Genomic DNA, 16188 nt, shown 5'->3' with positions numbered 1-16188 from the left:
GATAACTTCCCCATCTCTCTCCTAACGTTCCTGTCATTTCTTCAGCTGTCTCTGTCAAATAAAAGCTTGAAAAAGGCCAAATAATATCTTTAAAATAGAACAGCCGTATATTGGAAACCCACTTCCGAACAAGGGTTTGAACCATTGACTGAAACGGCCACGATAAGCTCCAGCGGCCACGGCATGTCGCATCCATGCCTGGCAGAATTTAAGGGTCATGCACCATTTTTTCATTCTACCAGTAAAAACTACAAATCAAACTGCTTGTATTTGTCAATCTCTCAACACTCGAAGGGTCCAGCACCCAACACCACCAAAGAACTTCCAAATGTGACAATTGTGAGCATTACCTCAGAGATTTTGATATTGACTGAGAGTGTAAGACGCACGGCCTGAAAGAAACTTGCCTGTCAACTTTAGCTTCCCTGATTGGAGAAGCTCTGTGTCCAGTTCCCTCAGCAGGGGAGGCTCTTTAGTTGCAACACCGTTTAGCTGGTCAGGACATGTCTCTGCTGACCCCGCCTCCTCAGTAGAGTGGTTAAATAAGGATGTGCCTGATTGGCCGTTGCAGACGGGCAGCGATTCGGCTCCCGTCTCTGTTGAGAGATACAGCAGTTATACAAGGTATTTTACAACTTTTAGGATCTTCGTGCGTAAACATTTGGTTGTCTTCAGACCTGCATTGCCTTTCCCTGTGTCCTCTGTCGCCTCATTAGTTGAAGGTGGCGCTCCATCGGGTTGGTCCGCCTGTTCTCTTTGCTCTGATTGCTTGTCTTCTGTGACTGACAGCTTTGTCAGAGTAGAGGAGGCGGTGGGACTTGGTTGAGAAGCTTTACCTGGTTGTTTTGATCCCTTCTGGTATGCACGGCCACCAGACCGAGCCCTCCCTTTGGCCCCCTTTCCCTTCCTTTTCCTCCTATAGACAAAGCACAGGAAGGGTCTAATGAGGTACAACAAAAAGTTAATAAGTTAACAATAAATCACTTTTATTGCGTTGTTTGGACATGTCCTTTGGAGTAGGGTTAAATGGTATCTTTTGTACTGTGTACTGCACAGGAGTTTGCACCAAAGTGTCACTGATCTGTAGTTTCATATGGAAGTGTGAAAATGAAAACAAATGAGAAAGAGTGCGGCGTCTCAAAAGAAACAATTATGCACCTTGGTGCTCTGAATCCTGCGGTTTTAACTTCCTTTCCTCTAGGACACACCCTGTCCTCCGTCTTTCCTTCGTCCCTTTCTTCTGCCACCTTTGGGTTCGACAAACTCTTGGTTTTAGTTCCACTGTTGGTAATCTCTCCGCTTTCTAAAACTCCAGTGAATGGTCTCTCTGGTGCCTGGTCTGATGTCGGGGTTGTGGCATCACTGTCTCCACTCAGTGGTTTATCAGTATCCTCAAAAACAGAGTCTGAATGAGATCCGTGATCCGAGTGGCCTTCTATAACATGTCCGACTTTGTGGTTCAAGTCATGGATTTCGTTTGTGACCAAACTGTCACCGCTCTCTGAGTCTTTACATCTGAGGTCGTCTCTGCACGGCTGCGTGAGGCCGTTGCTGTCTCTCTCCTTGCCTACGCCGGGCCTCCTCTCTTTGAATGGGCCATCAAAATAAAGCCGGTGGCTTTCCAGGCCCTCTGAGTCTCTGCTTGTTTTATCTCCTTCATCAGAGTCATGGACAGAAGAGGAGTAAGACTGACGCCCTCTGCCAGGTACAGTGGCTCCTGCTGGAGGCCGAGGTGGCAAGATGTCACCTTTTGGGGTTACCATGTCTCTTTTGGTACCCAGGGCAGATCGAAAGCTTCCTGACCCTTCCAGTCTCCCGTATCCCCAAGCTCTCCCTTTGCGGAGTTTGATGGCTTTGCCTCTCCTGCACAGAGGCAAAGTCTTGGTCTTACAAATTCCATGCATCTCCAAGTACCTCTGCCTTGTATCAACCCCTCCATCAGGACCCACTCTGGGCTCCAATAGCTCCACATAGTCCCCGTCCAACTGGGGGTGCCTTGTTGTCCGTCCGAGCCCATCTTCGCTGCGCCTTCGGCGGGGAAGCGCAGGCGCGGAGTCCAAGCCATCCGGTGGTAAACTCTCGTCTTCCTCTTCATCCCATGACCAGGAGTCCAGTTCCCCAGAGGATGAGCCACCCCAGCCCCCGAGGCTGCTGCCCCCCTCACTTGGTAGACGGCCCTCGTGGTTGGACATCAGGCCCAGCTCCTCAGAGGGGTCGTGGATGAATTTGGGGTAGACAACTTCCTTCCACGGAAGACGAACCACACCATCACATGTGCTGACCAGGCAGGTGTCGAGTCCTCCTCCAACTGTGCAAAGAAAAGAGATGTCTAAGTTTACGTCAAGTCCATATGTTTGGGTGTACTTTAAGCGGACACCAACATAACTTTTGCTTTCTTAATTTAGCACTGTTGTTAGGTTATTCTCACCAACCACCAGCTGCTGACACCCATATATCTCTCCTTACTTCCACATGCCATTCCTTGGTCATAAACCTGCCTCTTCTAGCCACACATCTGTTTTACTTCCCCTGTTTTCTCTGAAATCGTCTTTGCAGCCAAAGCTACTCTTGGCTAGTAATCCCACACATGTTATCTCATGTTAAAAATAACAAAATCTTAACATACATACATGCATCCGTTCCTCACCTTCTCTCTTGTGGCCCCGTTCCTTGTTGACGCTGTGCAGCCACTCAGTGGTGAACACGAGGGGGTGCTGTGACTCGGGCACCAAGACTTCCTGAACTGTGCGTCCCCCGGGGGCCAGACACTTTAGGGCCAGGCGGGGGCAGCGTGTAGAGAAGGGCACCACCTGCAGATAGAAGTCATTACTGCGCAGGAGCCTCCAGTCCAGGGTGGAGAGCTGCACGACCACTTTCTCGCCTAGACACAGAGGCCAGCCGGAGTGAAGGAACAAGCAGCCCAGGTACTGAGACTGAGGACAAGAAGAAGAAAGGGAGAAGAATAAAACATTAAACCTTCATCTGCTTGAACCTCCTCCCTGTTTAATACTCATGCACAATCCTGCACTCCCATTCACAAACCACATACCGCGTGAGCCAATTGGAGCCTGTGTGCATGGTTGTGTTTGGCTTTGTTATTCGGTGAGTCAAATTTCTAGAACCGGTACAACAGCAGTCAACAGTATTCGCTGCAGCTCAACTGGCCAAAAGCCAGTGCCACATACAAATGTCAGACATGTGACTCACACGGTGTTTTCTAAAGTGTAAAACCGCTTAGCTGGCATGACGCAGGGGGGGGAGGAAGCTGTGGATAGCTGCACAGAGGCAGGGTGAGTCAGACAGAAACAGGCAGATGACTTCGCAACAGCCTGCCACTGTTAAACAGATCTATAAGACTGAGAAACCCAACACACTAAATATAGAAAATGTGGCAAAGACTCTGTGAAGCAGAGAAGGCCCCTGCATAAAAAAAAACACCTTTATCAATCCTGTGTCAGATTTCCATCCTCGCTCTTGCAGTCTGAGGTGTAAAACTCGTCCACACTAACCGACTGACACAAGGTTGCTCCCTCCCCCTCTGCGTGCCCTCCAGACTCACGAGACGTGATCAAATTATATCCTCCAACTTCCCTTTTTTTCTCTACCTCTGTCCCTGATTCAGTTTCTTCCCTCTGAGCCTCTCTCGTTTCTTTTTCAGGGGCAAGCAAAAGTTTTGTCAGGGTGGATAGTCGCATTAAAAAACTTTTCCTCCCTTAAAACGTTTGTCTGTTTTGTGGCCTCCTCCCACTTCTCCCTCAATGTACCCCAGTGTTTGCTCCCTCTTCCCTGCACCTAACATTTCTCAAACATTCCTCAATCAGTCCACTATAGTCTGCAACCTCCAGCATCTTCTTTTTTTCTTCTCCTTTCAGTCGCACACACATGCAAGCACTGTGAATGAAAGCCACGTTCATTCTCTCTCCTTCGACTCCCACCCTCTGCCTACTGCTTCCCCGTTACTCTCTCTCTCTCTCTCTCGCAGCGGTAACACGCTCGCATATGGAAGGAATTATTGTCATGACTCACAGTCTAACTCCCGTCCCGGGCAGCTCCAAGCGAGCGACAATGAAAACATAGTTTGCTCACAATGCCTGCGCATGTGTGTGTGTGTGAGCGAGTCTAGGGAAACTGTAAAGGGGGAAATATGAGACAGCTCTTAGCCTTCCAGCTTGTGCTTAAACAGTGTGTGTTGTTTGTCAGCGTGTGTGTGTGTGTGTGCGCCGTTCAGTATGAACTTCAGAGGTTTGAGTTGTATCTCGTGTGTGATACAAAGCGGAAGTTGCGTGTTTACGCGCAATGTATCCGATATCATATTATTTCCATGCATTTGCTTTGTGTATGTGGGAGGCTGTAAATTACATCCAGAACTCAGTTTCTATCAACTCAGTGGAACTTCCAAGGCACCAAACCGCCTCCTTTTGCTTTGCAGGTCACAGCGGCTGGTAAATCTCAAGTTTCACCAGTCACTTTCACTAATTTTACCGTCCATCTAGAGTTTTTAGAGCAGACTGGACCCTCCACAGTGTGGAAGGTCAACACGTGTCAAGTTATAAATGTCTTTAACTTTCCTTTGCGCTGTTGTTCCTATGTCATCAAGTGCTGTGATACCAGACTGAAGATTTGACACTTGGATTCAAGGCACAAAAATAAGACCTTGAGATTGACATCTAATTGACTTGACTTGACGCAAAGCATTCAAGTCAAGTTTGCCTTATGAACTCATTCGTACTTGTGACTTGCGACTTTCTTTGACGATGTTCGAGAGTCGAGATGAACTTCTCATTCAGACCTTGTTAGACTTAAAGGACCAGTGTGTAAGATTTAGTAGCATTTTGAGGTGTAACGTCTTTGTTTCACCCTCTCCTAAATAGAATGAAAGACCCCGGAGCCAGAGTTTAGTTTGTATATTTTGGGCTAGAAATATGGTAGTTCAACATGGTGGACTTCTGTAGATAGAGGCTCCTAAATCAGGATCTTTGAGCTTTGATTCAACTGATTGTAACAAGACTTGAGACGGGGACCTGGACTTGCCCCAAAAGAAGTAAAACCATACGAAGAAATATTATCTCATGGAAGAATTGTGACCTTACGCAGACCTGCCTGCCTGATAGTTGAGCTTGAAACCTGACTTTCAAGTTGCTGAATAAAACTCAAGTTTCATGAAAACATATGCCAATAGTCCAATATAATACTGGCCAACAGTCCAGTATCTGGGAATTGAGTCTTCTTTTTTGACTGGAGACTTTCATTGCTGAAACCAGAAACTTGACTCTGACTTATATCCTTGGACTTGGACCAACAAGCAAACCCTTACGACTTGACTTAGACTTTCCCGAAAAGACCTTCAAACAAGTAACCCTGTATGAACACTTGTGACTTGTCTTGAGTATTTAGACGTGCTTCATTTGACTTGCCCTAAAAGGGTGAAAAACAATTGACATCTTATAGAGACTGCTGATCTGACTTGACTTGTCGTTTAGAACATGAAACTTGACTTGAATTTGCCTCTGTTGACTTTGGATAAAAGACTTTTATTATGTAAAGTCTTATAAAGACTTGTGTCTTTGCTAAATGATCCGCTTTAGGTCTTGAGACTTGGTTTGGACTGGACGCCCTAAAAACTCTGCCAATACACACATCACAATTACAGGAAGAGCGCTTTCACCAAAGGAATTAAAACAATTGGGAGATTCCTCACACTATACTGTCTGCATTTGACAGCTGACTCTGGTTCTGATTATGCAGCTATGTGTGTGTTCCCTTCTCATGGCATTCGCAATGTGGAACTCACGCAGGCATGCTGCTGGAGTTTGTGCAGGAGGTGCTTGGCAGGAACAAAGTAGTCCAGGAGGTAGCGAAGACTGTCGTGTTGATAGGTCGACTCCAGGACTGAAAAGACCTGCAAAAAAAGACGTGAGTGAATGCAGTTGTACACAAAAAGCCAGCGGCTTTATGTGTCATTGCTAAATGGGGAAAACATTTCTTCAGAACATCATCTTTTTATGAAATAAGAGCAGCTTTTGTTAGCTTTCTGCTAGATCTGTATCCAATGGATTTCGAAAGGGTTTCATTTACTCAAGAGTGGAAGAATTTCCTCAACCCAGACAGCATGTAATCAGACTTTTAAACAAGAAAATCACCAAGGCTGCTTCATTTTATCCACATTATTATACCAAGAAAGCGTTTTCCATAGCAACAAAGAAATATGATTGGAAACTACATGGTGACTTGGAACAAAAGACTGATCAAATTCCCATAAACGCTAACAGAGAAAGGCCCAAAAGCATTTGCTAAAAGACTTGTTGGTCCACAGAGTTTTAGGGGAACAAACCTAAAAAAGCAACACTGTGGCTTGTGGCACATTTATTCAACAAAACATATGTGAAACTGGTTTATTACACACAAACACTATACAAATAGATCACAGAACCTTTCTGTTCATCTTCATCAGCGATCCCCAACCACCGGGCCGCAGACCGGTACCGGTCCGTGGGTTATTTAGTACCAGGCCGCACAGAAATATATATATATATGTTTTATTTTGAAAAATGGCCGGATTCTTCCCCAATTACATCCGTCTTTGCCTCTTGACACAGGTTAAGACAGGTCAAGACGCTCCTCTCGGGAACGTGATACGTGAAGCTTGCAAAAAATTTGTAAAAAAACATCTTTGGAAAGCTTCTTCAGCGACCAAAACTAAATTACGGAATAGACTGGACATAAGGAACACACTTCGGGTGTCATTGTCTCCCATTACTCCTAGATGGGACCAGTTCATTGCGGAGAAACAAGCTCAGGGCTTCCACTAATTAAGCATAATGGTGAGTTGTATTTTTATGCACTTTATATTTGTTTTTATGCCGGTCGCATCATTTTATTTTGTTGTATTTACCCCCCACACATTGAAGGGCGGTCCGTGAAAATATTGTCCTACATGAGCGGTCCGTGGCGCAGAAAAGGTTGGGGACCACTGATCTTCATGACCTTTGTCTGCAGGATTTCTGAACAGTCTCCCTGAGATAAACACTGAGCTTTAGTCACTCACTCAATCAAATCAAAGAATCGATAACTAATGGTGCACACACGGTAACGGCGGCTGAGTAGTACCTCAGGCCTGGGAAGTGATCTGTTTTTTTTGTGTTTATGATAATACACAGTGCAGCAATATATGGAATTATTTACAGAGAAACCGCCTCTGCCCAATGTCCTGTCTCAAAATAACCAACACCACAGACTTTGGAGATACGAGAGCCTACAAAAAGGTCCCACATGGACTTTGTAGAAACTGAGCAGCTGAGTGCTCTTTCTTAAAATAAATGTTGTGCGGACTTAAAAAGCAGGAATAGTGCTGCCGCTCTGGTCACGACAAGTTCCCAAGTTGAAGGAAGAAAGACGAGGGTTTGGCTGTAATTGACCAGCTGGCTGGGTTTTTGTTTGTGTTGGCTTCTGGCAGCAGTTTTATATCTTGGGGAAAGCCACGTTATCTGCACATAACATCGCATTATTTATATCCGCCTTGTTTATTGCTGTAAAGATGTGTGTGTTTGTGTGTGTGTGTGTGGGTACCTGGGAGAGGAGGGGCGGCGCCGTGCTCTCAAAAGGAGGATAAAGCGACGAGAGCGCCCCCTGCACGCAATCCTCCATAGCCTCGGAACCCTGAGAGAGACAAAGATCGTAAGAAAGGGTTAAAAGTGAACCGGACACTGAGTGGACAGGACTGTGTGTGTGTTTGTGTTTAACAGCTGGGGTGTATAGCTTTTTGCTGACACACACACACACACACACACACACTGACAAATATATACACATATTCTACTTTTCGACTTCCTGTTGTATAGTCTGGGGAGTGTCAAATATTTCCTCTGAGGCTCGGTCAATGTATGAACCCGCAGAACAAAAGAGTCGAACCGCTGCAGCATGTTAACTCCCTAATGCACACACACACACACACATCATACATGCATGCATGCACATTCACACACACACATACATCATAACACAAGGGCCCGGCCTGTTAGGTGGAGGGTGACAGAGCAATGAACGCAACACATGCAATGTTTATTTTTCTACATTGACCGTTGGCATGACGACCTGCAACTTTTTTCTCTCTCTTTTCCAACTTCTCCCTCTCTCTCCCTCCCTTCACGTTTCCTCTCCCATCTGCTTCTCTCTCTCTCCTCCTTCTCCTCACCCTCCTCCCTGCTCTCTCTCTCTCTTTTTTTTAACCCAACTTTCTTTGTTTCACCTCCATCCGACTCCCAGAATGTCATCTGACAACGATTACATTGGGATTCTCTTCAACAGACGGCATATTGTGCTGAATAACTACAACGACCGATGGGGATGGACAAGAAAGCCATGGGAGAAAACCCAGAACGAGGAGGGGGAGAACAGAGTGTACGGAAAAAGAAAAGAGCGGCTAGCGAGAGAGGAGGAGGAGGGCCAGGAGGGAATGAGCTGGTTGGTGGTGGTGGTGCGTGGGTTTATGGAAGAAGAGGTTCAACAGTATTTGAAAATGATTTTTTGGGTTTGTTTTTGTGTACAGAGGTGGTTTGAGGTTAGCCGCAGAGAAGGATAGAATGAGTGTTCAAAACAAGAAAGTATTTGAGACAGACTGCAGTTTTTCTCCGACTAACAACTCACGCAACCTATGCCCCCGACAACATCACGTATTCAAACTGAGGTTGAAAGAAGTGTCAGGACCTATTTGCAATTGTTTTTCTGACACACATCCAGAAAAACAGAGGGAGAAAAAATGGAAATGGATGCAAAGAAGAGACGCTTGTAGGCCGAAAAAAAAACTACAGAGGAGAAAGAAAAAGTCCCATCAGAGCCACGGTGCGAGGCTGCTCTGCTGAGGTTGCTCACGGGTCACTTGCAGGAGATGTCGGGATCTGTTTCCGATCCATTCTCTTGGCTGCAGAGCAAATTTTTGAACTGTGACTTCAGCCCTTATGGCACCAGCAACATTTGTGTGTGGCACCGCCGGGCTCGAATTCATGCAGCTTTATTTTTCCATAGTAACAGAGAGAGATTTTGGATGTGGAGCTATACAGCAAAAAAATAAATAAAAAAGAAGCTAATCACAGAACCTACATAAGTGTTGCTGAACGCAGCTCGGTTTTCCAGAAGCAGGGCAGTCAAGTCGGCTTTGTAGCAAACAAAACCACAAAATCCCCCAAGAGAGTTTTTCTTTTATTTATTTCATTTTTTTTCCCAGAAGCCACACGCAAAACTTTCTCAAGAGGGACACAAAGGGAAGCGTCAGGATCGCTGTTATTCATCCTAAAACAAGCGAAAAGTTTGCAGGATGGTTGGCAAGTCACGCGAGTTTCCACGTGATTAACCTTTGTAGGACTCAACACGCTCAAACAAGGCAGAAAAACTGTTCCGCCTTCGAAACAAGTTCGCCACATTGGAATATTCTTTTATTTTTAACAAAAGATTGCACTGGACATCAAATGATCACTAAGACATATAAATCACGTATACGGGAGGAGGTGTCTCGGTGTGTGGACCGTGGTAAACAGCTGTCTGTCAGACGGCATGTTGTAATAGGTGTAGCGGTTGTAAAAGAGCCTTCTGGCTCACCGACAGAACATATTGAGTCTAGTAAAAGCACAGCAGGGGGTTCAGGGGATTGCAAGACAAGCCAGCAGGAACTTCCTCTTAGACTAAAGCCCTCTTAAAGCATCCCACAAGACTTGAGTTAATTCAACGCAACACCAAATTAAAGCACAAACTCAAGCAACTCTTTCTCAAAGATGCGACTCTTAATTGCGTATCATCACACGGTAAATTCCAATGTAAGTGCATGAAAAGCTTTTGTACTTTGAACACTGGAAGCAAATTGAATGGAAGTCTGCAATTTGAGCCCAACTGGCTCAACGGAGTCTCTCAGGATCAAATATGTGGTTTGCGCCAGAGAACACAACCCAGCGTACCACCTTCATTACTCAAGTGTTGGTACAAATAGGTCACTCGGGTTTGGAGAACTTCCCTAAAAACCGCTTCTCATCGTCTGTTTCTACAATTTTACCAACTTCTTTGCTCGTGTTAACACTAGCAGCTGGCTAAACTCATTGTAGCACATTTAGTGACAAGCCAGCTATCCCGCAACAATATTTAGCTTGGATGTGTGAGGTCTTTTCCCTCAAATTTTTATTTCCTCGGCATTGACTCTGTGTTTGCATGCCTGGACACACGACTCTCAACAGGATACACCACTGTTGAAATATAAAGAATGGAATTTCAGTCTGGAATCAACTACACCAGGATTGTCGTTTAATACAGTAGGGGGAAGAATGATGCTCCTGCTCTTGAACCAAACCACAAAATCCTTGTAGAAATTGTGACAAATATGTGTGGTTTGTTAAACTGGGTGTGGTGAAAACCTGACGAACACAAATAGATATTCTGCTGACACGATCACAAATCTTTTCTGTTCATCTTCGTGACCTTTTGTCTGCAGGATTTCTGAACAGTCTCCCTGAGATAAACGACACACTGAGCTTTAGTCACTCACTCAATCAAATCAAAGAATCAATAACTAATAATCAAGCGCACCCTTTGCCCGGCTTGCTCAGTCAAACTCTGAGTAGTACCTCAAGGTCCAGTGAGAGTCGTGACTCATGTACCAATCAGAAAGGATGACAACAAACTGTGCTGTTACCCAATAAATCCACCTAAATCTTACACACTGGACCTTTAAGGCAACACTCTTTTGTGTTTTGGTAAACCGTCGAGTTCATTCATGTTTCACTCCTATACCCTACAGTACCAGTACGTTTAATGCAATGAGTCACTTTTGTTTTCGATCTACGTGCAGATGAAACAAAGCAGCCCTGATGACATTTGTAAATCAGATTACCTGAGAAGGAGACTCCTGGTGCCTCCTCTTTAAGGGACTATAGGTGTAATTTAATTTACCCTTCAATCAGATGCTTAACGCTAATGCACTCAGGTGTCTTACTTAGTCTAAGTCACTTTGGACAAAGTCTACATGTCTGTAATGACTGTGGAAGAGAGACTCTCCAGCAAATGCTACTGGCTCGACCTCTAATGTCTTTTGGAGAATTAGCTGTATGCACATTATCACCAAATAAAACCCAACTAGTTAGACAATAAAGAACAGATGAGTCACGAGCTTGATGGGAAACACCATGGCTAATTTAAGGCATGTTAAGAATAGAACAGAGAAGTGCACGAGTATTCGGACGTGTCAAACAAGTTAATGGAATTGTTCTTCAGTGATACGTTACTCAAACTGACTCATGTCTTTAACATGAGTCCAATTGTTGGTTTTCACCAAAGACAGACGAACATCTGTTCGGAAGAAGAGTATTAATGCAAAACTGGAGGTTAGAAATTAGAGACTGTCGATTTTGAATGTTCCAGAAAAACGTCGTCACTTCTCGAGTTAAAAGAACCATTTAAAAAACCAATTGCAACAGCCAAAGATGAACTGTCTCAAAGCTCACGAGAAGTTGAAGTTTCACAGGATATTGGCGGATGATATGTATAGATGTGATATTTATATAAACATTGAAACTTAGGGAAGTTAGCCCAAAGTTTTGTACTAATATTTCAACTGAGTTGTCTCCATGACAACAGAGCAAACTCCATCCACTATGGAAGATGCTGGCATGCAGTTAAACCGTCTGGAAAAAGATCGTAAGTGGACCTCGAGTTGAGTCGAAAAGAATTTCACAAGCATGAATCACCAATCGGTCAACACAGCTTTCACCTGCTCTACCTTCGCCTCCGACTTTCACCCACTGGCAACAAGTGCAAACACGCAATCCCCCAGGTGACGTCTTACTCACTCTGTCCACTGTTACAGTCTTTGGTCACTGGAAAGAAGTGTGTGTTCACATGGCACGTTGACTGTCGGTGAGGACAATCAGTGTGCATGAGTGTGCATCCTCCTGTACGGAATACGAGTATGTCATCCCGCGTCAGACTTCCTGCTTTTCCCTGCTGTACCAGACTGAAACGGAAGAGGCAGCGGTAGTCTTTCCAAACAGATGCTTGGCACAGAGGGGAAAAATTAAAAAAATGACAGAAAGAGAAATGTCCGGAAAAAGAAGCTAGAGAGCGACAACAATGAGCAGGCAAGGATGCAGCTATAGTGGTGAACTCGAGCTCCGCTTCGTGCCGACTCGCTCAAAGTGTGAGCGAGTTGAGGAAAGAGCTGAAAAAGTGACTATGAGAAAAAAAACAGACGACCCTACGGAGACCGAAGAGTCAGACAGAAAAAGGAAAAGAGAAAAGAAAGAGGAGGAGGCTGACCGGTGGGAGAGATCGATGGGAAACAAGAGCAGCAGCAACCATGATAGAAACCAGATGTAGACCCCTACAAGTACACCAAGGACTGGGAAAGAGAAGGGAGGGAGAGAGAGAGAGAGAGAGATGGAGCTGAAAGGAGCTCGGTTAAGGTGGAGGTTGATAGAAGATGACATGATTAGGAGAAAAAAATGAGAACGATGCCGACAGGGAAGGAGGGAACAGAAAAAAAGAATGAGGCAGACAGACAAAGGGAAAGGAGGATGAAGAGGAAGAAAGAACGAGACGCCTGAGACTGATTTCCGTTCTTAAATCTTCCTGTATTAATCTAACCTGACCTACAGTAGGTCAAAAAGCTTTTTTTCCACTCATTATTCTAGACTACTTAAGTGCTACAGTCTGTCCCCGACTATAGTGAAGACAACTTTCACGGCAGATGAGGTTTCACAGTACACTTGGCCTCCATTCATTGTCTATTACTTGAAAAGCTGGTGTATAATGTGACAATTGAACATGGCATGTTGTCACATTTATTGGTGTTATTGGTATTTCCACAGTAGGGTAGTGTGTCTTCCTGGGGTAAGGCTTGGCTAGGACAAACAGAATGGTAGTTTAGCGGTCCTATCACATCAATATGCAGCAACGCATAGTAACGTACAGAGGGTGTGAAGTAAAACTTAGTTTGGACTTTCATTTCTAACCATTATATTAACTTTGTACTTATCCAATTGATTGTTATGATCTGGGAATATGGCAAGAAGGAATTCCAGCATGAAAACACTCCGTTTGGAGGTAAAACTAAGAGTGAGTTTACCTGATTTGTTGGAAGAACCTTAAAAATAAAGTGGTTCTTCATGGTGAAGCCATGGCGGAACCTTTTTCAGTGCTGCAAAGAAGCTTTTGGTTCTTCAAAGAACCATTTATTATCAACTTCTACCCAGAATTTGGTTCATTTGAGTTCATTCAACTACATATAACAATTTGATTTGAAGAGTTAGTTTTAATTAAAGTATTAAAAAGTTCTACCAAAAGTGCCGCAAACGTGACTTCAAGAACTCTTTTTTGAATTCAGTTCCCCAAAGAACATTCAACGGCAAAAAAGGGGGTTCTTGAGGATAGAAAGGTTCTCCAGAGAACTTGAAGAGCGTTTATCAAGAACCATTTTTTAGAGTGTAATATCTCATTACACACAAAAACCGTTGAAGCAGATACTTCTTCTTCAGTCTACTAGTTTGGCTACCAACAACGGTGTTTGACGCTTCTTGCCTTGTTGATTTGTTGTTGTTTGTTTTGCATACCCAGCAAACAGGGGGTGACATTAGCATTCATTTAGAGCCGTGTTTCCTTCCTTCCACCTGGTGAATGTGCTCTCCTTTTTTAGATCTAAATCCATGTAACTCACCAACCGAGAGGGAAATATCTGGACCTTATTAAGCAGCTAAATAGTTCACTTTTTCCACCAGCTAGTTGCCAGCTGTGTTTGCCACTGGGCCGGTAGCACTGAGTTCAGTTTATCAGAGCGTTTCCACTGAAAACACCTTTTCTTCTACGGCCGGAACAGCAAAGTTGTGCATGGGTCTAAAAACCAAAACAAAAAGCTGAAAGACGCTATAATGCTACATAGAACTAAGGGAACTTCAGAGTCAGGGATAAAATATTGATTATAACAGCTCAGGGTTTGGAGGATTGTACTCTAGATTATGACAATGATGAAAAACAATTGAAAGCGAGCGCCTGGACGCCGGATAACGATGCCAGCGAAACCAGCGAAAGCTGCTAATCACCGTGCTGAAAAGCAGCCGTCCTCGGCCTGCATGCGCCGCACATGTCCGAGGGGGTCTTGACAATCGCAGGAAACTCCGTTGAAGAACAATTCCTGTGATTGACAACAACGCCGACCCCGTCTGGATTGTTCTAGCGCTGTTATCTCCACCCGCCTGGTACTCCGAGCAGGTTAGAACAAACACAACGAATGGTAACTTCCAGACTTTTTGTTTTGTTCCCTGGCCAGACATGAGGACTGGTACATCCCACATTAATGTTTCAAAATCAGGCTCAGGAGCAGAGAGGGAATGGAAACAGGCCTCCACCCTCTGCCACAGATTCTTAGCAAAGGAGCACTGTTGTGTGTGTGTGTGACTGTTTGCTGATTGCATTTTAACACATATGTGCATGTGTCAGCGCCCATGTTCGTCCCTGAGCGACTGTGCATGTATGCACGCATTCATTCCTCATGTGTTAAGTGTTTTGGACACATGTTGTTTGCAGCATCAACTCTTCAGAGCGTACTTCAAGCTTCTATGCACTTTGCCGTGTCGCGTTTGTTCTCATCTGTTTGTGTTTTCCCACCCTAAACTTTCCCAACTGGTTACCGAGGAAGATAAAACTGTACCGCACATGTTCTTCCTTCCTTAAAGTCCATGCCATCCCTTGTTCCCCCTTTCTCTCTCTCTCTCTCTCTCGTTTCTTTTCTCCCAGGTCCAATGTGGAAAATGCGGCATCACTGAAACCACCGCCGCTGCCGTCCAAGTCTCCTAAAATAAAAAGTAACCCTACCCTCCTCTTTTATTCCGCTCTTTCCCCACTCCAGCTCTCCTCTTTCTCCCTTCCTCTCCCTTGCCAAAGGTGCTCCACCCTGCCCAAAAAACACAGAAGCGATGAATGTCATCTAAATCTCTCTTTGTTCATCTTGCTGCTTTTTCCCCGACTTCATTTATCTCATGTGTGCCTGACTCATCTCTCTCCCTGCTGCCGTATGTCACTGATCAGACCGTGAGTGGGTGGGGATGGCAAACAGGATCCCTGGAGATGCAACAGAGGAGCTCTGCCTTTTTTTTTCCTTCTTGTTGTTGCAAAGATTCTCTCTCTGTGCAAAGACGACCACAAGAAAATCACAAACGTCACGGCTTAAATCATGTCATCATCATCTGCCGCCGCTGGGATTTGACAAGCTGTGAACTCAGCAAGTTGTAACTGCTGACTAAACTTTTGTCCCCAAATCAAATGCATGCCTTGATGAGGAGTTAATGATTGGATCTGAAACATAAGTGGAAGTATCTGTGTTAACAGAACTTCAGTGACAAAAACAGAAAAATCATGACATCAGCCTGAAAAATAGTGACATGTTTCTTCAAAACTTTGATTGTATTTCAGCTTTTTATGCAGACAAACTTGACCTGAGTGTTTCAGAGAAAGGGGGGACTTACCATGACTTCAGTCAGGAATTCCTACATAGTCCACAGCTCCTTTCCTGCATTTGCTTCCTCTCTGCATTCTCCGCAGAAAACTTTCTCCTCTCCAGTTGTTATCGAGCAGCCTTCGTCAGCGTCTCTCATCCGATTTCTGTTTTCTTCAAGTCTTTCTTTATCCGAGCAAACAGTCCTCCACTCTCTTCTCACTCTCTGCTGTATTTCCCAGCCTGGGAATGTCCAAGCTGGATTTTTTTTTTTCTTTCTCCCCTCCCCTCTCTCCGTCTGCCGGGCTGTCCCACGCACTCCCACCTCCTCCCTCCTCCCTCCTTCCTCCCCTCCTCCCCTCTCCTCCTCGCACCTAACAAGAGCACTACAGTCTCTCTCTCTCTCTCTGCTCTCAAACTTTCCATCCCTCCCCACTCTCCCCGCACCCCAGAGTAACTTAAATGAATAGACAATGAAAAGTCGTTACCCCACCCAGGCGTACTTCAAATAAAATAAAAATAAAAACCCCTCTGATGTTTTATTGTTGGTGAAATGAGAGACAGTTAAGTCGATTCGTAATTGAGCTTAAACTGATGAAAGAAAGGGTTGCTGCAATTATGACAAATACTGAAACGATAACTGCTTTTGCACGTGTGCACGCTCCTAACGACACGGGGAGCAGAAAACGCCAAATTGCATTTCCAAATGTTTCATTTTGAGCAGACAA

General features: G+C 44.7%; 1 protein-coding gene across 2 annotated transcripts in view; it reads right to left on the bottom strand.

The window, feature by feature from the left end:
* Positions 1–15759, bottom strand: part of arhgef40 (Rho guanine nucleotide exchange factor (GEF) 40) — a 39112-nt gene extending 23353 nt beyond the window's left edge. The window contains exons 1-7 of one of the 2 annotated variants that reach the window (XM_019266644.2): positions 15492–15759; positions 7567–7656; positions 5792–5899; positions 2648–2933; positions 1159–2308; positions 678–916; positions 408–596 (exon numbers count right to left, since the gene is read on the bottom strand). In XM_019266644.2, coding sequence (XP_019122189.2) covers positions 408–596; positions 678–916; positions 1159–2308; positions 2648–2933; positions 5792–5899; positions 7567–7656; positions 15492–15494 — 2065 coding nt within the window. In that variant the 5' untranslated portion in view covers positions 15495–15759. Of the gene's footprint in view, positions 1–407; positions 597–677; positions 917–1158; positions 2309–2647; positions 2934–5791; positions 5900–7566; positions 7657–11825; positions 12583–15491 lie in introns of those variants that run through there. The other variant, XM_019266645.2, reaches the window with a different exon arrangement.
* Positions 15760–16188: the final 429 nt, after the last annotated feature.

The sequence above is a fragment of the Larimichthys crocea genome, chromosome XIV (genome assembly GCF_000972845.2).
Source record: "Larimichthys crocea isolate SSNF chromosome XIV, L_crocea_2.0, whole genome shotgun sequence".
NCBI lineage: Eukaryota > Metazoa > Chordata > Actinopteri > Sciaenidae > Larimichthys > Larimichthys crocea.
This window is presented reverse-complemented; position numbering and strand designations above follow the sequence as displayed.